The sequence below is a fragment of the Engystomops pustulosus genome, chromosome 8 (genome assembly GCF_040894005.1).
Source record: "Engystomops pustulosus chromosome 8, aEngPut4.maternal, whole genome shotgun sequence".
In the NCBI taxonomy this organism is placed as follows: domain Eukaryota; kingdom Metazoa; phylum Chordata; class Amphibia; order Anura; family Leptodactylidae; genus Engystomops; species Engystomops pustulosus.
In genome coordinates, this window is record NC_092418.1 from 68,257,534 (window position 1) to 68,280,105 (window position 22,572).

The following is a 22,572-nucleotide window of genomic DNA, read 5'->3' on the forward strand; positions in this document are numbered from 1 at the left end:
GGACTGAGCAAGCGATCACTCTTCTAAAGTCCATACAGCAACCAGCAGTTTACAGTCTGTTCACTGACTTGTGTCTTTATGCAGCTTCAACAAGATGTATCTTATCCTGTGGAACGCTGGTGTTCTGGGAATTCTGATCCCACAGGTGCTGGCCATGAAGATAAACTATGATGGGTAAGAAATTCCTTTTATTTCTATCAGATACAAGTGGCTGCTATGTTTCATAACACAATGCAGATCTACATTAATAGAGTTGCCTGTATACAATAGGAATTATAAACTTGTTATGCAAGATTCTTTGTACATTATTAAGATGTATTCCTCCAGTAAATACAAATTGTTTAACATGTCTAAATAAAAATTTCCGAAACAGTATAGAGCCTGCATGCCTTGTCTGTTTCAATGTCAGCATAAATCTATCCTATAGAATTGTCACTCTATTGTAAGTGCATGTGTGTCCTTGGCAGTTGTTCCTCCGGCAGCCAAACTATGTGAGTGCATTTCAATCATTATTGTTGGGATCTGTGCATCAGTTCAAGTCAGAGAGCAATGTAATGTTTATTGCTACAATTATCAAGATCTTCATTCATTAACAAATGTTTGAATTATTTTAGTGTCCAAAGAAAAACATACTTCTTTTGAAATGAGTTGGAATTGCTATGTGTGCATGTTTCTATAAGCAGTGTATATGTACTTGTGTTCTGCTTGCTATATGTAGACATTCCACCTTTGAGGTTAATTTAGTAGATGACTCTCAGGGGTTATGTTTTCTTGTCTTCCGCATCAACATTACACATTTAGGATTAATAATGGTTTGAACTCTTAGACCTTGCTTGTTTTTCTGCCAGTAACTATGTGTGTAGCATCATATCCTTAAAAGGATGTACACAAAGACAGTAAAGACGTTTCAAATGAGTAAACATCTATATGAACATAACTTAATGGGTCAAAATGGCCACAGCTTTATTTAAATCACTGGAATAAAACAATCAGAGGAGGATTTAGGTGACATGCTAGGGGTGGGATTACCCAATACCCCAATCTACAGCTGCCTAACATACAGTCCCCGGACAGACAGCAATAAAGGAGAGGGCACATTCTGGCTTTGCTTTCGAGCAGAGCCAATACACTTTAAGGGCACCAATGACCCTAATGAAGATAATCCCTTGTGTGCTTCACCAACATGCCTGCCCCTGGCTGCTTTTACCAGTAATAGACCCTTGAGGCTGGCCACTTCCAAAGCTCAGCCTGTTCACCACCATGAAGTTTTACATCCTCTATAAGTTAAATTCGTCCACCAATAACTTGCCTGCACCTTCCACTGCAAAATAAAATCTGCAACAGATAAGAAAATGTCATACTGTATTACCTAAAGTTGACTCCCATTCTATTTCCCTTATATTTTTATTTTTCTTTTAACCCCTAGGCGCACCACGACGTTATACTACGTCCCCGGGGCTAGATACTTAGCGCACCGGGACGTAGTATAACGTCTAGCTTCTGGGACCGGCTCACGAACGGAGCCGGTACCAGAAGCAGCGGCTGTCAGCTGTCTATCACAGCTGACACCGCGCTGTAACACCCGCGATCGGAGCCGGCTCCGATCGCGGGTGTTAACCCCTTACACGCCGCGGTCAAGCATGACCGCGGCGTGTAAGGGTGTTCCTGCTGTGGATCGGATCCCCCGTGCCGCTTACCGGGGGATCCGATCCTCTTCCGGGCAGCTCCGAGGACTGGCATGTGCCCCGGAGCTGCCCGGTCTCCATGGCAGCCAGACCCCTTCCGGGTCTGGCTGTAAACTGTCTGAGCATGCGCAAGCTTGCTCAGACAGTTTACACTGCTCTACAATAAAATAGTATTGTAGAGCAGTGTATTGAACTTAAACCAGTGATCAGAGCATCACTGGTTTAAGTTCAAGTATGTATAAGTAAAAAAAAATGCAAAAACAGTTAACACTACACATTATAATAAATAAAAAATAAATACATAAAATATAAGCCCCTAAAATGTCACTTTCCCATAAAAAACTTAATAAAGTATAAAAAACATAAAAACACAAAAAAAACCTGCATATTTGGTATTGCCGCGTCCGTAACAATCTGCATAATAAAACAGAATTGTTACTGGACCCGCACGGTAAACGCCAGAGGAAAAAAACGCAAAAAACGTTCCGAAAAAAGATAATTTTTAATTAATACCCTATAAAAAATGCTCTAAAAAGTGATTTTAAAAATTTTATGCACTCTAAAATAAGCCCACTAAAAAGAACAACTGTTCTCGCAAAAAATAAGCCCCTAACCAGATTTGTCAGCCAAAAAATAAAAAAGTTATGCATATGAAAAGATGGTGATGCTAAAATGAATAAGATTTTCTCCAAATTAGTTTTTATTCAGTACAATTGAATAAAATACACAAAACCCCCACATATTTGGTATCCCTGCGTCCGTAACAATCTGTATAATAAAACAGAATTGTTATTAGATCCGCAAAGTGAACCCCGTAAAAAACAACCTAAAAAAACTCTCTCTGAAAAAGACGATTTTTTATTAATGCCCTTTACAAATGCTCTAAAAAAAGTGATTTTAAAAAGTTACGCAATCTAAAATAAGACCACTAAAAAGAGCTATCATTCTTGCAAAAAATAAGCCCTTAAACAGATTTGTGAGGTGAAAAATAAAAAAGTTATACATATGAAAGACGGTGATGCTAAAATTAACAACAATTTTGCCAAATTACTTTTTATTCAGTAAAAATGGTAAAAAATAAAAAATCTATATAAATGAAGTATTTTCATAATCATGGCGACCCATAGAATAAAAATAATATACTATTTTTATGGTATGGTTAACGGCCAAATAAAAAACACATAAAAATTTTCCTAAAAATTGATGATTTTCATTTCCTCCACCAACAAAGAGTTAATTAAATCTCACCAATTAGCTGTAGATGCCCCAAAATTACATACCAGAAAAGTGCATCTCATGTGGCAAAAGAAATAAGCCCCTATAGGTCCACATTAAAAAAAAGAAAAAAATTATAGCCTGTACAATGTGACATAGCAAATCTGATTTGGATGGCGCCTCCTTCCCTTCTATGCCCGGCCGTGCGCCCATACAGAAGTTACCACCACATATAGAGTATCCGTGTACTCGGGAGAAATTGGGTATCAAACTTTGTGGAGCCTTTTTTAATTTAATCCATTTTAAATGTTTAATTTTCCACCCAAAATGGGTGTATTGTGAAAAAATATTACAATTTGCAGACTGCACCTCCATTTTGTTTTAACCCCTATAAAACACGTAAAGGGTTAACAAACTTCTTAAAAGTAGTTTTTCATACGTTGAGGGGTGTAGTTTCCACAATGGGGTAATTTACGAGTCTCGCTATTATTTAGGCCTCTCAGTGTCAATTAGAAGTTGATCAGGTCCATCTAAGTACGGGTTTTGGCGATTTTACAAAAAATGTGAAAAATGGCACCCAAATTCTGAGCCTCATAACATTCTAGTAAAATATGTGGAATCTTAAAAAACCATGCCAACATAAAGCAGACATTTGGGAAATGTAAGTTATGAATTTATTTGGGTGCTATGACTGTCTGCATCAAAAGTAGAGAATTTAGAACGTTGAAAATAAAGAATTTTTCAAAATTTTTGCCAAATTTTGTTTTTTTTCATAACTAAACGCAAAAGATTTCATCCAAATTTTTAAACTAATTTGAAGTACAATGTGTCACGAGAAAACAATCTCAAAATCCCCTGGATATCTCATAGCGTTCCAAAACTATAACCACTTATAGTGACACAGGTCAGATTTGAAAAATGGGACCGCGTCCTTAAGGCCAAAATAGGCTGTGTCCCCTAGGGGTTAATACCTATAATTTTCTATTTATGTATTTCTTTTTGAATTATACATTTCTTCTTTTAACCAAAGCCATGAACATATTATTGAGAAATTTTAATGTTGAGGCAGAAACTTTAAATATGGGCAACCTCCAACCCATGAAGAGTCATCCCACAATGTCAGGACAGGAAAAAAACCTCTAAGGAACCATGTTGAAGGATTGCCCTTCCCATGGGCTTAGTAGCCTAAATTCATCTCATCATGCAACAGTCAATTCAGAATTTCACTTGGTACAAGATAAACATTGTCAAAATCCAACAAATAACAATCATTTTTGTAGCATTATACGTGTAATAGTTAAATAACTAGTTGTAGACTACTAATGGAACAGGTCGGATGGGAGGGACATGTTTCTTTCATTTTTTTTAGGGAGAGATACAGGAAAGGAAGTGACATCTACTCCTGAGCCCCTCCCACAGTACTACACTACACACAACATACTGGGGCACATTTAATAAGGGCTTTTTCCCCCACACTTTTGTAAAACTATGCACATTCTTCTAGGCTAAAACAGCTTGCACAGGTATTTAAGAAGTGTTTGTTCCACTATTGTGTTGGACTCAACCATTTTGTGGTGCAGCTGCGCTAGCCTCCCTGTGACACAATTTAGGGGGTGTTCCCTGACCAGGAATTTGTTTAAGGGCAGAACTATGTCCTATTCATGAGCATTCATGTCTACCATAATTTAATTCTTTTTGCTGCTGTAACTCTACCGAGGAATTTACTATTTTTAATATAGTTGTACTTTCTCATTTCCTCAGTCCAAGTGAAAAGCTTTACACTTACTTACATTAGACTTAATTAGCCATTTTTACGCCCCACCCTCCAGGTTCCACAAATCCTGTTTTAATTGTATTATTTATGCCTCTGTAGTCATTTCTTTACAGAGTTAAATCTCATCTGTAAATATCAAAACTCCACTGTGTAAACCATCAAAAATCATTAAGATAAATATTAAAAAGAAGGAGGCAAATTCTGAGCACTGTGGTACTCCACTAGTAACTTCAACCCTATCTGAGAATGTGCCATTAATGATGGGCAAAATGATGACCGAAATACACAGAATTTCTCCTTGTCCCAGCAGTTTCATTTTATGTTCCAACCTTTTATGTGGCCTTGTATCAAATACATTGGAAAAGTCTAGATACAGCCTTCACCAGGCTCAGTCTAGAACTTGCCTTCTTATAGAGGATAATCAGATTAGTCTGACCAATTCTATTTTATTCTTACTATTAGCCTTCAGATTAGCTACTCATTTTATTTTATTCTTCCTATACAATGATAATAATATAGAAAGAATTTTTTATAGGATTTTCAAGGTCCTCCCTTAGATGCTGAAAATTTGCCCTCCTGAAGTGCAGAATTTTAGTTGTCCCTATTAATAAAGGATAATTATAAATAAATGGATCTGTGGTCAGTATTACCCAAGTGAACCTCAACCTGTACTTTTGATATCCTGGCAGGTCTGTTGTCTAAGATTAGGTCTAGCAAGACAACCACCTCTTGTTGGGTGCTGAAATGGTTGGATGAACATTTTATGGTATAGCTGAGTTCAATGTTAATGCAAATGTACTTGTTAGGGCTTAAATATTAAGACTGAAATAGATGAGACAGCTGATCAATAAATAACTGTCAGCTCTTTTTTTCAACCTCTTATTGATACATACGATGAAATAAGGCAGGCCATACAAATGAGTCAGCTATGTCATGGAGTGGATGTACTAGCTGGTTTATGACAAAGGAAACACCTGTGACCTGGCAATGTTTTCTTTAATCACCAATTTACCAACAGAAATCCTGGCAGGTTCCATGTCTTTCTTTATCTGCACAGTTCCAGGTCCCCTTTCTCTGTATTGCTTGTCAGTAAAACAGGGGTAACAGCCAACAACTCCTTTAGGAACTTGCCAGCTTTTAACACTGCCAATGTCATCAGCCGAGCATGCATCACTTTTTACCTAGTTCACACTGTCACATCTACCAAATACATCATTCCTGTCCTTTGCAGCTACACTCTTACATATGACCATTATATCTATGGCTCTCTATAGGACCATGCCCAGTTGAATGAGATGCCAAGAGCCTTCAAGCTCACCATTTAATCAAAGTTAAAAATTCATTAAAAATTATATACAGTATTATACAATAACTTCCAATTCATATAACATGATATCCAGGCATTGCTCAGTGAACTGTATAAAACTATGTAAAATATTAGTATAGTGTAAAGTTCTTTGCAAAAAACAAGAAAAGAATATTGATAAAAATAAACATAATAACCAGCCAACTTACTGTATATAGTATGAATATTAAAGTTATTCTCATTGAAGTGTATTTAATCAAGAAACCGTCTCTCATAGGGGGGAGACTGTATGAAGGTTAGCTTCAAAAGTTAAAAGTCTCCGGGCCACATTTACTAAAAACAGTGCAAACTGTATATCCTATTTTCCAGGAACCTTTTTTTGGTGCATTTTTAATATAGGACGTGCAACACATGTCGGACTTTGCATGATAATGTGGAAAATATGTGAAACTTTTTAAAATACATGTGCAAGCACATAAAAGAATATGCAAAGTCTGACAGAAAACTGGTGCATGTGGCTGTTAGTGTTTGCAATACACCTTTAAGTACAAGAACTATATTTTTTGGACTATAAGACACACTTTTTACCAAGAATAAATGTTGCTGAAAAGTTCCTGCGTCCTATAGCCCAGAGGTCAGTAGGATCCAGCACTGCCAGACCTTACTGACCGCTGTAATGGAGATCGGATGATGTGCTGACATCAGGTGATGCACTTCTGTGCGACCAACAGGGATATTTTAATTGGTGTAAAATATATTTTTTCATTTTTTGGAAGACTAAATCTGGAGTGCGTCTTATAGTAAGGAGCGTCTTATAGTCTCAAAAATACGGTATATTCCTTCCAGTGGATCATTTTATCTCCACAATCATGACAGTAAAAATATCTGCGCACATCCAACACCATATTCAGATTGTGTACACAGTTCACAATGGACTCCTCCTATGTTTCCAAGCAAAGGCCAACTTGCATTCGATATGAAGAGGAAGCAAGGTGAATGAACAAATAATCATCATGCAAGTTATTCAATTAGTTTTATTCCATGTACTCACAAAGTGAAAAAAATCAAGCAATGTGGTCGGAGCGCCACATTGTCATAGCACCAACCGTCCCAGGTTTGCTAGCTACCTCTAGTACTGGGACTGCTCGAAGAAGTAGCGACTTGGTGACCCTTTCAAAGCGGAATCCAGATTCCTTTATAAGGGGTTAAGAGGATCAAACAGGCTACTGGGCGTGGAACATTCACACCGTGTAGCCTCAGCTCTGGCAAATTCACGCCCCAGTAGCCTCTTTAGAAAATCTGCATATTAGGGAAATAAAAGTTATTAAAAGATTGCGGGGACATGAGGATTAGCTTTTAAAAGGGCTATCCTCGCGTCCAATAGATGCACCTTCCACCTGATCCGTGGTGGTAGGTTTTCTTTAAGGTTGGCTGATTTGGGACACACTGCTGTCATTTCAACAGATTGCTTCTGGGTTCGATTATCTCTGTTCCCATGTTTTTTTTCTCCTCCTCTTCATGGTAATCGTGTGCTGGCGGGGTGGGGGGGTTGATTGGGGGTTAGGGGAAGCAGTCTTCAGCTATCTAATCTCTATTGATGTTTCTGGAGAAATTTCTGACATTGACAAGATTTGTAGAAGATTTCTACAAAAAACTGATAAATATGATGTGTAAGGCCTGTTTTCATTTTGCCACATTTTATATGGTATGATGGGATTGTATACAGGAAATCCATGCCCTTTAGTGCAGTAAGTAGAGATATTGAAACCAATCTGCCTACAAATGCTATAAAACCTCTAAATTGGAGAGACCATGTAAACTGTATTCTCTCTGGGATACGCCTCAGATTTAGTGCTAAACTTTAGCGCTGTAATAAGCACATTAATTGTTCCCTTAGAGGGTTAAGTACGCCTCTCGTTTTTGAAAATAAAAATCAATTCTAGCAGAGATTACCATGCCTGAGAATTTAAGATGTAAGAGAGATGAAAAGGAGTCGTGCAGAAATGTTCAAGGTCGTTACAGTTATTAAATGAGCAAGGCATGAATGTATTCATAGGATTCATTATAGTCGGCTCTGGCTGGGGAGGAGCTCGTATACACTTTATTTAAGAGGTGGCTTAAAACGGCATCATTAAATCTCTTTCATATTACGACACATTTCCATGTGAATTGTGATAACCTACAAGGAGATGAATTATATTATGTTTCCTATGTACTAACCATCATTTTTCTCTTTTGTTTAGGGACCAGGTTTTACAGATCATTCCACAGCACAAGGACCAAGTTGTATGCCTTCAGCATATGTGTAGCTCTTTACAGGTAGGTGGGAGGGCAAGTTATACTAGTCCAGAATAATCTAGTTTAATACTTGGCATTTTTAATAGAGTCTTTGGAAATAACAAAGTGAAAAAAAAATAGATATTATGCCTCATGTAAGCACAGTATTGCAAATTTGCAACATCTATGTATTTTGTATAATTTGGCATACTATATTATTTTGTTCACAAAAATTAAAATCCAATTTTTAAAAAAGAACGTATGTATATATAAAAGAATGTATTTGTATTGAATGAACAGGCTTTAAAAATGAGTTCCACAATGTAGCACTTGTAGATGTGGAATCTACATACAATATACTGTATATATTAAAATCCAAGGACTATGTTGACAAAAATTCACACAGATTTTTTACACGAAGATGGGGTCATTATGATTCACAGTTATGTCATTTAATCAGACTTTGCTTGGGGTGACATGCAATTGCTGGGACCTGTCATGGGTGCTCCGACGACCCATGTCTCAGGTTGCGGGCACACCCATAACCCTCTCCATGCTTAAGGGATCATGGGCACGCGTCCCTGCCTCCTAGGGCGCACACACATCGGCTCCCAAGGATTTAAAGAGCCAGCGCACCACTGATTGGTACTGCCCATTCCCAGCCTCTTCCTGCACACCTTGACGGATCTTTGTGCCTCATAGTCATTGAGAAACCTTGTTATCAATGTCTTGTGCCTATTCTGCAATTTCCTGTTCTAACCCTCATTCCGTTATTGACTTCGATCCCATGCTGCCTGCCCTGACCTACCGCTACTCTGATCCTGTGCTGCCTGTCTCGACCTCCTGCCTGTCCCTGACCATGGTTTTGCCTTACGATCCTGTACCACGCCTTGGCCGCAACTGTTGACACACCCCACCGCAGCAAGTCCAACTCGCTTTGTGGCGGGTTCTGGTAAAAACCAGGTATAACCTAGACTCCGCTACCAGGTGTCGGCTTACCTCATCGTCTGCAGTGGTCCAGTGGTTCCACTACCCCTGATGCCTGACAGGACCTATAGTGTACCCCCTCCCTAGATTACCTAGTGGCATATTTAATGGGACTAATGCAGAATTAAGTGACTACATTATAAAATGCCTATTTTATATGTGTCTAATGTTACAATAGGTAACTTCCATATTAGTAACATTAAGAGACTGTTAAACATCCCATTTTGCATCCTTTGGAATGTGAGGATGCACCAACCTTGAAATCCTCATACACTTGTATCGGTTCTCCTTTATGCATGAGCCTTTCCAAGACCTTTAAAGGTCATCAAAAGATCCTTAAACTGCAGAACTGAAGGGATATGCCCTATTCCCCAAGTAATTTGGTCCTTGGCATATATACACCTATGTAGATATTGCATTAAAACCAGACGTTTGCCCCAGGTGTCAAAAGTATTGGGACAAAAGACACAACTCTTTCAGGTTGGAAGTAGAAAAGGCCAAATCCAAGCTGATGGGGAAGTTTAGGAGATGGAAAGGTTTCTTGGCACTCCATGTTTCCCTCCAAGACCGGGACAGAATCTTCCAGCCATTTACTCTAACACAATGGTATCTACAGGAACAACTTAGGGGGACACTCAGAAACTGGGGCCTACCTGGATAGGGAGATGAAACGGCCAAGGGAAGCTGATTACATGGAAGTGGTCTAAGCTAAAGGGACCAGAATAGTTATAGACAACTAGGAGTAAATTTAAGAGACACATTCTTGTCAGGGCACATCTAGCCGAAGTGGCTATTGAGAAGATATCCGGTTACTAGAAATCTTGTTTATGAATCCTTTATCTGTGTATGGAATATATACTTGTTCACTATACGACCTGCGAGTCAGATACCTAATTGATGGAACCTTTGAAATATATGTAACCATCGGCCTGCGAGCCGTGTATATATAGTGTGACTGTTTGTATAAAACACACAAAAAAAAAATGTTATAAAAAACAAACAAACAGACGTTTGCAGCTCGAATAGTCATTTACCACATTAACAATGTATAGAGTGTATTTATGATTCATTTAATCTTAGCTTCATTAAAAAAAAGATGCTTTTGAACAGTAGTGTATGATCACCCCTTAAAGGAAACCTACCACTTGTAGTGGCAGGTTTCCGATGGCAATACCGAGCACCAGCTCAGGGTGAGCTGGTGCCGGAGCTTATTTTAGTTAGTGTTTTAAACCGCGGTATCGCGGTTTAAAACACTTTTTAAACTGTATAGCCGGCGCAGGCAGGTACGCGCTCGGCGCTTACCGTGCGCGCGGCTACATAGGAAGTGAATGAGAGCCGCGCGCATGGTAAGCGCCGAGCGCGTACCTCCATGCGCCGGCTATAAAGTTTAAAAAGTGTTTTAAACCACGATACCGCGGTTTAAAACACTAACTAAAATAAGCTCCGGCACCAGCTCACCCTGAGCTGGTGCTCGGTATTGCCATCGGAAACCTGCCACTTCAAGTGGTAGGTTTCCTTTAAAGCAGCTACTTTTCCTATAATGATTACAATACTTTCCAATACAACCACAAGGTCCCGATGACTGGTTGAGCAATGGAGGAAAGCTGCAAAAGAACGGCAGCCATGACTTCAGTTGGACCCTAGAAACAAACTATTTTGGGTTTTGGATCATGTCTGCTTGTAGGAGAACACAGTCCACATGTAATGAAATATCAAGCCCATTTTAAACACAGAACGGAAAAACTTCCTACATTTACTTTTATAGATCTACAAAGTTCCACTGCAGATCTTTTTATTTGAGCAGTTTATTACAGATTCACCTTCCTACTGAATTACAGACATAGAGTAATTAATGTGGAGGGAATACAATTAGACATGCATGTATGTCGAGCAGTAAATCTCAGATTGTCCTTCTACATGGTGAATACTAATGAACATAATTCTTAGACATCACTCACTGTGTGCCCTGTTCCGTTCATAAACTGCATGATGTGTGATTTATTATTATTATTTTGCAACAGTTGGATCTATGGAAACCACTGCAGCCAGAAGATATCAATGTCAGAAGTGTAGTGCACGTCAGGATTCCATCCATGGCTCTGCAGCCCGTGAAAGAGGCCATGCTTCACTGTTCACTATCTTTTAAGTAAGTCAACTGATGTGAGCTGCGAAGTTTTAATCTTCCAGACCTCAGGTTAAATTGAATATCAGTCATGCAGAGTGACACGCTTAAGTGGAGACTGCACATCAAGCATGTTTTTAGCTACTTTGTGGCTCAATGTGCAGTACAATATACTCTTAAAATACTGACCTTCATACTCTTTAACTTCTCATTAGCTACTGTATGAAGTATTACTGAAGCAGCCAAAGAAATTCAGTAAATCAAAACAGGCTTGGTCAGGCCCACAGGTGAATTCCCTGGTGGGTCCTTGAGGTAGGCGAGGCCCTCAAACCTTGCAGGAGTGGTGTAGTGATAAAGAGATAAAGCACTGTACTTCATACAGATATTCTGTAACAAGCTCCACAGTTTATTTTTATGTAATTGAGATGTTCCGGGTGTCTAAGATGACATCTAAATTACGTTTCTAGACAAGCAATGTCATTCCTCCAGGGACCTCCCCGAGTGTCTTGCAGCTTCTTCCTGCTGTCTGAAGCATGCTGCTGTGTAGGCATGGACAGGGTTGGACTGGGGGAGGGGGGTACTAGGGCCCACCAGTGAAATTGATTCTGAATTGATACTGCTACATGGAAATATTATCTGTATATTTGAAGGCCACATTTCTAGAATGTGTTTTCATTGCATTTTGAAAGACCAAGCAAATGCATCAGGTAAAATGCATACCAAAACACATCAGTATTAATGATAGAAAAAACACAGATGTGTTTTGAGATGTGTTTTGCAATGTTTTTTAAAATGCAATGCAAACACATAATGTGACCGCAGCTTAAGACCATGTGCACAATACTGAATTGTGTTTTAAAATGCATTTTAGACACATCTGGAGAATCTCCTCCTGGAACATCCTCACTGAGATATCAGAGAGGAGATTCCCCAGATGCACATAAAATGTAATTTAATCTTGTGAACATAGAATTAAGGTGCAGCATTATATAGGACCTATTGAAAGCAATTAGACCTTCTGCCGGCTCCTATTGTGGCCCCTCGCCAACCTCTCGTATTGAGACCTCTCACCTTCCCCTCATATTGTGGCCCCTCTTATCTCCCACTCATATTGTGACCTCTCATTTCTGCCTCATATTGTGGCCTCCTCTCATCCCCCACCTCATATTGTGGCCTCCTCTCATCCCCCCACCTCATATTGTGATCTCTCATCTCCCCCTCATATTGTGAACCCTCTCATCTTCCGCTCAACACCACGGGGAGGAGCTAATAGGTGTAATGTTTTCACCGGCACAACAATAGGCCAGTCTGCCCCTGGTCATGGATTCCTTGGCCCAAAGTCAAGCAGAAAACTGATAGGGCACCCAGGACAATAACAGTGATGGTGGAGAAGCAAGCTACTTCATGTGCCCTTAATGGGTATTCTGGGATTACGAATTTGTGATACGAAAGCCAATATTGATATAAATAAATGGATAAAACAAAACTTAATGTCATTGATCACAAAAAATGGAGCTTAAATAGTTTGCTGTTCTGAATCATAAAATTTTATGGGCTTTCTGAAGTAGGCAGAGTTATCTGCAAGATGGCCAGCACAGGATGCCTCAGTTGTTAGTAACAGCTCCTCCCGATGTCTTGTTCTGTTACCATGTGTGTAACTGCCATCACTGCTGATTACCACAATGAGATGTATCTCACCACACTGGCCATACTGGATGCACTGCAACCTACTCACCACAGCCAAACATAGTGATGATCACATGACCTGCCCAGGCAGGTGCAGGGCATGTGATGTGGACATGTGACCAGCAGCCATCTTTTGTCATGTGTCTAAACAGGAGGAAAAATTGATGTACTGATTAAAGAGCCAGCACCAGTGTTACAGTGTATGTCTACAATATTTTTCTATTAAGGGGAACAAATTTTAAATAACAACTAATTATGTATTAAATATACACTCACCTGCCACTTTATTAGGTACACCTGTCCAACTGCTCGTTAACACTTAATTTCTAATCAGCCAATCACATGGCGGCAACTCAGTGCATTTAGGCATGTAGACATGGTCAAGACAATCTCCTGCAGTTCAAACCGAGCATCAGTATGGGGAAGAAAGGTGATTTGAGTGCCTTTGAACGTGGCATGGTTGTTGGTGCCAGAAGAGCTGGTCTGAGTATTTCAGAAACGGCTGATCTACTGGGATTTTCACGCACAACCATCTCTAGGGTTTACAGAGAATGGTCCGAAAAAGAAAAAACATCCAGTGAGCGGCAGTTCTGTGGGCGGAAATGCCTTGTTGATGCCAGAGGTCATAGGAGAATGGGCAGACTGGTTCGAGCTGATAGAAAGGCAACAGTGACTCAAATCGCCACCCATTACAACCAAGGTAGGCAGGAGAGCATCTCTGAACACACAGTACGTCGAACTTTGAGGCAGATGGGCTACAGCAGCAGAAGAACACACCGGGTGCCACTCCTTTTAGCTAAGAACAGGAAACTGAGGCTACAATTTGCACAAGCTCATCAAAATTGGACAGTAGAAGATTGGAAAAACGTTGCTTGGTCTGATGAGTCTCGATTTCTGCTGCGACATTCGGATGGTAATTTCAGAATTTGGCGTCAACAACATGAAAGCATGGATCCATCCTGCGTTGTATCAACGGTTCAGGCTGGTGGTGGTGGTGTCATGGTGTGGAGAATATTTTCTTGGCACTCTTTGGGCCCCTTGGTACCAATTGAGCATCATTGCAACGCCACAGCCTACCTGAGTATTGTTGCTGACCATGTCCATCCCTTTATGACCACAATGTACCCAACATCTGATGGCTACTTTCAGCAGAATAATGTGCCATGTCATAAAGCTGGAATCATCTCAGACTAGTTTCTTGAACATGACAATGAGTTCACTGTACTCAAATGGCCTCCACAGTCACCGGATCTTAATCCAATAGAGCATCTTTGGGATGTGGTGGAACGGGAGATTCACATCATGGATGTGCAGCCGACAAATCTGCAGAAACTGTGTGATGCCATCATGTCAATATGGACCAAAATCTCTAAGGAATGCTTCCAGCACCTTGTTGAATCTATGCCACGCAGAATTGAGGCAGTTCTGAAGGCAAAAGGGGGTCCAACTCGTTACTAGCATGGTGTACCTAATAAAGTCGCCGGTGAGTGTATGCTTAGAATTTAATCATCCATGTAAATATTAATTATGCTTATTCCTGGAATACCCCTATAAGTTCTATGGCTAAATAAAGGTGTTAATGGAGTTGTACCAAGTTTTGTAATTATATCCTGGGAAAGGGGGATAACTATCTGATCGGTGAAAGGCCAACTGCTAGGACCCCAACTGATCACAAGAACAGTGTTTCTATTCACACTAATTTATGGAATCGTATAACATGTGTCCTACCTCTTCATTCCATGCCAAGGGGAGTTTCAGAAATTGCTGAGCACAGCGTGATCTGGCACTCTCATTGACAGTCTTTGAGATTTCAAGAGAAAGCTGAGCTCGGCGCTCTGCAATTTCCAGTGTTTTAATTGGTTTGGACATTTTCAGACGTGGCTTGGCAACTTTTTTTTTGTACTTTTTTTTTCATTTTTTAGATTTTCAGAACTTTTAAAAACTTTCTTGCTTGCATTTAAAGTCCTTTTAGGAAACCTGAAAATGCTATTATTTGATCGCTTTTACAATATAATGTATGGTAATACTTCTGTTGGCATGACTGGTGTACGTCCTAAGGTAGCATGTCATACACAGGGCCGCATCTGCCATGAGGCGAGATGAAAATCTCGCTTCAGGCGGCAGAATGCGGGTCCCTGTAAAGGGCGGCGAAATTCGCCGCTCTAAAGTGGGCGATTCGGGCGTCCATTAACGCCCGAATCGCCCACCAGCTAAATAAATCGCGCCTGTCTCTTTAAGACACAGGCGCGATTTATATGCGGAGCGACGCAGCGCCTTTCCGGCAGCTGCGTCGCTCCGTTCTAAGCAGTGGCACAGGCGGCACGACCTCACGCCGCCTGTGTCACTGTGCGGAGCCGCGGCTCACAGGAGAGCCGCGTGAACACCGGAGCCGCGCCGAGGGAGCAGCTGCCTGCAGGTGAGTATGATTTTATTATTTTTCATGTATTTAATTAATTGTGGCTAATAATTAATACTGCGGGGGGGGGGGGCTATATATATCATATGGGGCCAGAATTATTTTAAACTGGGGGGGGGGGAGGCTATAATTATTTCTTTATTACTGGGGGGGATGCAATATATATTTATATTATTTGGGGCTATACCGTAATTATTTTATACTGGGGGGAATGCTATATATATATTATTTGGGGCTATGATTGTTTAATACTAGGGGGATGCTATAGATATTATATGGGGCCAGAATTATTTTATACTAGGGGCGGGGGGATTCTGTATATTTTATTTGGGGATTTGGGGCTATAATTATTTTATACTGGGGGGGGCGCTATATATATTATTTGGGGCTATAATTATTTTATACTGGGGGGATGCTATAGATATTATTTGGGGCTATACTTATTTTATACTGGGGGGGATGCTATAGATATTATTTGGGGCTATAATTATTTTATACTGGGGGGGATGCTATAGATATTATTTGGGGCTATAATTATTTTATACTGGGGGGATGCTATATATATTATTTGGGGCTATAATTATTTTATACTGGGGGGGGATGCTATAGATATTATTTGGGGCTATAATTATTTTATACTGGGGGGGATTCAGTATATATTATATGGGGCCAGAATCATTTTATACTGGGGGGTGCTGTATATATTATATATCACTATATCACTAAGCTGGGGGGATGTATATGGGATACAGTATATTACTAAGCTGGGGGGGGGGGGCTGTATATCGGGTACAGTATATTACTAAGCTGCGGGGGCTATATGTATATAGATTTTATCCCTATATAATGAAGGGATGTGTTATATGTGGGGTAGCGTGCGGTCAGTTGTGTTGTGAGGGGTATATATTATTTAGGAGCACAGTGTTGTTTTCCAGGAGACTTTATACTGTAAGTGACTGTGGTATTTTTAGGGACGCCGGGTGGAGATCCTACACGCAGCTGAAGATATCTGGCTGTGAATTCAGCAGTGATACGTCATGGATTGGAGAACCCGGAATAAAGTTCTACTGATGGAAGAGATTGTCATCTATAAGGTACTAGATGCCACTAATGCCTCTCAGATCCTGTAGTCAGTCACACAGTGTCAGGGAGCTGTCTGTAGGGTTGTTAATTGTTAGTAAAGTTTAAGGATTTACTTAACAGGGAGTGGGGGGGGGCAGCATTTTAATATTCGCCTCAGGCAGCAAATATGCTAGAATCGGCCCTGGTCATACATATAATATAATGATACAGTACAACAGGATACCACCCCTTATGACGTCATATGGGGCACTGATCAGCCAAAGAATAATTTCTGGGCTGGTTTGCAACCTGTTTGGTGTCATGAAATTATCACCAACTGCATTGAATATGTTGCTGGCTTAGCTCTGAACCAACCTCAAATAAAATGTAAACACAACTCAATATACATTCCTCAATGTGTAAATAGAGACAAACTTATTTTCTGTAAAAAAAAGTATTGCTTGGTGTCTATTACAGCAGGGTGTACCAGTACATCATGGTGTGGCAATGGGAGTATGAAAAGACTCACAGGCCGAGCCCTCTTAATACACACTGAGTGTGTGCTGCATAATGCTGCAAACAACCACCGCTAACAAGTACCCTAGAGGGTCTAAAAATACAGTATATTAAAAAAAATAAAAAAAACCTCAAAGCTCATATTACTCCCTTTCCATAAAACAGATAAAAATAAATAAGCAAATAAAATCATAAACATGTTAGGTATCGCTGCGACACAAAATGCCTGATCATTCAAAATATAAAAATGGCAATTCCCAGCAATCAATCCCATAGTGGAAAATAGCGCCCAAATATCATAATTGCCATTTTTGTGTCATTTTGCAATACATAAAAATTTTTATAAAAAGTTACCAAAATGGTAGCAATTTTACACAGCGTTGTGCACTAAAGTATAACAAAGGTATTTTTTGTACAAAAGATTAAAATTTTTGTAAATCTACTAAAACCTATATAAATTTGGTATCTCGGTGATCGTCTATATCAGCGGTAAAAGTTTATGGATTTTTTTGAAGTGAAAAATGTAAAATAAAGAATTATTTTTAAAAATGGAAGCGCCAAAATTAAAGTAGTGTCCTTGATGCAATGTGTCAGCCATGTTTAAGAACAGTACATCTGTTTGAAACGCTTAGTCTGTTTTACTGGATGTCACTTTGAAGATTTTTAGTTTGGCTAGTACATTCAACTTTCTTACTGGTTAACCCCTTAATGCTCTGTGCCGTAGCTCTACTATTTGAAACATATTAAGTCATTGTACTAAATATATTTATACAAATAAAAAAAATATAAGATTAAGTCCATGAACATAAACACCAGCGACTGTCGGCATAGTTTTTATAAGAGCTTTAAGGATTCCTTATTGTTAAAATGCTTAAACATTTTGTCTACTTTAAAAAAATACTTCCTTGCCGACTTTCATTTATTGTAAGTAATATTTATATGTAGTGCACCCCAATGGGTTTTATGAAGAGATTTAGGATTTTTTTCTTCAGCCCCACCACCATGACACAGAAGAGAAATGACAGGTATTCTTTAATAAATAATATAACAAAATCAAAAGCAAGCTCAAAATTAACATATTATCTTTCCCCAAGGCTTATTGAAAAGTAAGGGCTCAGGCTAGAGGCAAAGATATTAGAGTGAGAACATAAATTATAAATGCAGTATTTAAATGACCGAGTACAACATCTGCTATTCACTGGGGTAATTGGGCTGTCTGCCAGTGACAATCTTTTTCAGAAAAGTGACTTTATTTTTAACATATGCACAATTTTTTGTGTCTCACCTTACTTCACAGGACTCCTCTAATGGAATTTTAGTAACTATGTAAATGAATCAATATATAAAAAGGCTAGTGATATTTGTAGGAATCCTAAAAAGTAATGCATAGTTACCACGGAGGAGACCACAGGAATAGATAAATATTAACTTCAGCCTAGAACTTAGCCCTTTGCACTTGATGTTTCACCTTTCTCAATGAGGAGGCAGCATCCAGAAATCTTCAAACACTGTACACGTTTAGATCTGAAGGCAACAAAACTATAGCCAAACAATATTGTAATTTCTGCGAAACACCTGTAAAATTAAGCAAGTAGCATTATTACAATCACAAAAGTAGAATAAAACTGGACTCACGCATGCTTCACTGAACCTGACTCGGAATCTCTGTGGAATATAAAGAATATAGAAATAAAGAGGAAACTAAAATATTAACGTAGTATGCTACCATGTAGTATGATACCCTCGCCAACCTCTCGTATTGAGACCTCTCACCTCCCCCTCATATTGTGGCCCCTCTTATCTCCCACTCATATTGTGACCTCCTCTCATCCCCCCACCTCATATTGTGAACCCTCTCATCTCCCGCTCAACACCATGGGGAGGAGCTAATAGGCGTAATGTTTTCACTGGCACAACGATAGGCCAGTCTGCCCCTGGGCATGGATTCCTTGACCCAAAATCAAGCAGAACACTGATAGGGCACCCAGGACAATAACAGTGATGGTGGAGAAGCAAGCTACTTCATGTGCCCTTAAGGGGTATTCTGGGATTATGAATTTGTGATACGAAAACCAATATTGATATAAATAAATGAATAAAACAAAACTTAATGTCATTGATCACAAAAAATGGAGCTTAAATAGTTTGCTGTTCTGAATCATAAAATTGTATGGGCTATCTGAAGTAGGCAGAGTTATCTGCAAGATGGCCAGCACAGGATGCCTCAGTTGTTAGTAACAGCTCCTCCCGATCACGCTCTGCTGCCAATGATGATCTGATAGAATGTCTTGTTCTGTTACCATGTGTGTAACTGCCATCACTGCTGATTACCATACTGAGATGTATCTCACCACACTGGCCATACTGGATGCACTGCAACCTACTCACCACAGCCAAACATAGTGATGATCACATGACCTGCCCAGGCAGGTGCAGGGCATGTGATGTGGACATGTGACCAGCAGCCATCTTTTGTCTCCACAGGAGGAAATATCTACGTCGGTCATTAAGGGTACTTCTTCTGACGCGCCGTGTCAGAAGAAGATTTCGGGACAGCGGGTCAGTATAGTGCTGGTGTCGGGCTGTGATATTACAGCCCAGATCCGGCACTAACACCCGGGATCGGAAAAACTCTGATCCTGGGTGTTTAACCCCTTACACGCTGCGGTCAAGTATGACCGCGGCGTGCAAGTGTGTCCCACGTGGATCGAAACCCCCCCCCCCCCCGGTGTGCTTCCCGGGGGATCTGATCCCTCCTGCCACTGCCCCCAGGTCCGGCAAGTGACCCGTGGCTTCCAGCTCCTCTACCCGCCGGGTTCTGCCTTCCTGCGCATGCTCAGTTACTTACACTATAGAGGCTTGAATAAGTGATCGGAGGATCGCTTGTTCAATTCAAAAGGTGGAAAATGTATAAAAGTTAAAAAAAAAAAAAAGATTAAATCATTTTATAATAATAAGTAAATAAAATAAATAAAATAAAGTCCCATAATCTCCCCAGTTACACATATAATTCAAATACAGCATATATAACACAAAAACACACAAAAAATGTACATATTTGGTATCACCGCATCCGTATTAATCTGTACAATAAATCTAAATCAATATTGAACCCGCTTGGTGAACGACGAAAAAAAAAAACTACAAAAAACTTCCCATAATTTACAATTTTTCATCAAACACCATGACAAAAAATGTTCTAAAAAGTGATCAAAAAAGCTACGTTCCCTAATATGATACGACTGAATAGAACAACTCTTTTCGCAAAAAATAAGCCCTCAACCAGATCTGAAAACACTGAACCTGACTCGGAATCTCTGTGGAATATAAAGATTATAGAAATAAAGAGGAAACTAAAATATTAACGTAGTATGCTACCATGGAGGGCCCATTCTCTGACAAGAATTGGGGAATTCCTATACACAGTCAACATTCCATTGAGGGCTTTCTCATGTAATATAGCATGGGAAAGAAATCTCTAAAAACACAACTAAAGTTCAGAATAGGATTTTGAAAAAAAATTCTAATTTTTTTTTTTAAAGACATCCATATAGAGTAACAGTCATTTCAAAAAACTTTTGATTAGTTTGCAGGACAGGCCATTTTAAGCCCTTTTGCAATTGGATTACTTTTCCGAATCTTTCTCCTTCCTCTTGTATACTGCAGCCTTCCCTTCCCTTTTGTCAGTGACGCTTTATATGACTGTTACTAGGCACATCCGTCTTCAAGACTATGGAGGGAGACATACCCCCTCTCCTCTCCCTGCTTTCAGTTGTTTACCTTATGGCTCCAGTACTCCAGCACCAGTGATGTGCTGCAGGGAGCTCTAATAATGTAGTAACCAAGCAACTACACTTATCTCTCCCTCAGCTTTCCCTACACTTGTATATAAACAAATAATCCACAGACACAAGCTGCAGATCCATCACAATTCCCCCATCACCTCACACTTCACATCAGGGAATATCAGGAGAAACTCTCCAAGTCTTCAAGCTGTAACATCATGTGCTGTGCTAAAGTTTTACATAGATAGGTAGATACATAGACATGAGATAGATTTGAGCTAGATAGACTAAGACAGAGGATGAATCCCAGGTGCCCTCAGGATACAGGGAAATCTCTGTCTCTGCCCTGAAAATTAAGAACGCCAAGCAGCGCCAAAGCTCAGGAGGAATATTAATATGGTACAAAGATGAGCTCCGTGGGCAGATGACACCAGTGAAGAGAGGAGACAGCCGCATCTGGATAAGAATAGGCTGCTCCATCCTCATCTCTCAGTCTGACCTCTACCTCTGTGCAGCCTACATTGCACCACCAGAATCCCTCTACTTAAAGGGAACCTACCACCACGATTCTACGTATAAAGGTAGAACGGGTGGTAGGTGGATGTAAGAGACGTGAGTATAGCTCTTTATAGAGCTAATCCTCACGTCCCCGCTAACTTTTGGTAAACTTTATGTAAATTTAGTTATGTGGCTACTGGGGCGTGGAGTAGCTGGGCACGAGGCTACACAGCGCGGCTACTCCATGCCATAGCAGCCATGTTACTCCTCCTACCCTGTTGTGTGCGGTGTGCAGCTCCTCATAGCTCTGCGCCCTCATCCGACAAGCCGGCTACTGCGCATGCGCAGTAGCTCCGGTCTCGGAGCTGTGGCTGCACAGAACGCCAGCATGTCGGATGAGGGCGAGCAGCTATGAGGAGGTGCGCCCGCACACAACAGGGTAGGAGGAGTAACGTGGCTACTGGTAGAATCATGGTGGTAGGTTCTCTTTAAACCCTGACTGCTGAGGGAAGCTCATTTCCAGGCTCTGGGCAAAGTTCTCATCTATGGAGACCTCAATGTCAGAACTGGGAGGGAGAAGGATTTCCTTTCCATGGATAGAAACATCCATTGTTGGAGCAGAGACCGCCTATAGTATCCCCATACATACAGATAGAAACAGCAACGACAGCACAGTTAACAGGAGCAGCAGAAAACTGCTTAACATATGCCTCCATATATTAAATGGCCGCACAAAGGGAGACTCATTAGGAAGGTGCACAATGAGCTCTCACCTAGGCAGCAGTGTTGTGGACTATGCCATCACTATCATGGACTCTACAAACATTGGTGCCTTCATAGTCACCCCGCAAACGCATCTCTCAGATCACAACTAGCTGCTTCTATATATCAGGTCTACCAACAAACCCTCCGATCAAAGACCTCAGCAGACTGGCCTCTTCTGCCTCCCTCCATCCTTCAAATGGTTGGAAACATGGACTTCAAGATGTAAAGACACCCCAAACAGCCCAGAAGTCAAGGAAAATCTCCAGAACTTCTACACAAACGTTTATGAGATAAACCCACAGGGGCTAAACCAAGCCTTGACAGACCTCAACCATATACTGTTGAAAATGACAAAAACATCTGATGTAAGGGGACACAACCATACTGCCTGAACAGCTGGTACGACAAAGAATGCAAATCTCTACAGAAGGTCCTCTGAACTGTCTCCCACAAGAAACACAGAGACCCAAACAATGCC

The 22,572-nt window shown here is 40.3% G+C and overlaps 1 protein-coding gene across 5 annotated transcripts in view; it reads left to right on the plus strand.

The window, feature by feature from the left end:
- Positions 1-22,572, plus strand: part of CPO (carboxypeptidase O) — a 132,204-nt gene that overhangs the window by 82,236 nt on the left and 27,396 nt on the right. For all 5 annotated transcript variants that reach the window (XM_072121056.1, XM_072121053.1, XM_072121055.1 and 2 more), the window contains exons 2-4: positions 85-174; positions 8,224-8,299; positions 11,266-11,390. In XM_072121056.1, the coding sequence (XP_071977157.1) occupies positions 95-174; positions 8,224-8,299; positions 11,266-11,390 (281 nt within the window). In that variant the 5' untranslated portion in view covers positions 85-94. The remainder of the gene's footprint in view (positions 1-84; positions 175-8,223; positions 8,300-11,265; positions 11,391-22,572) is intronic.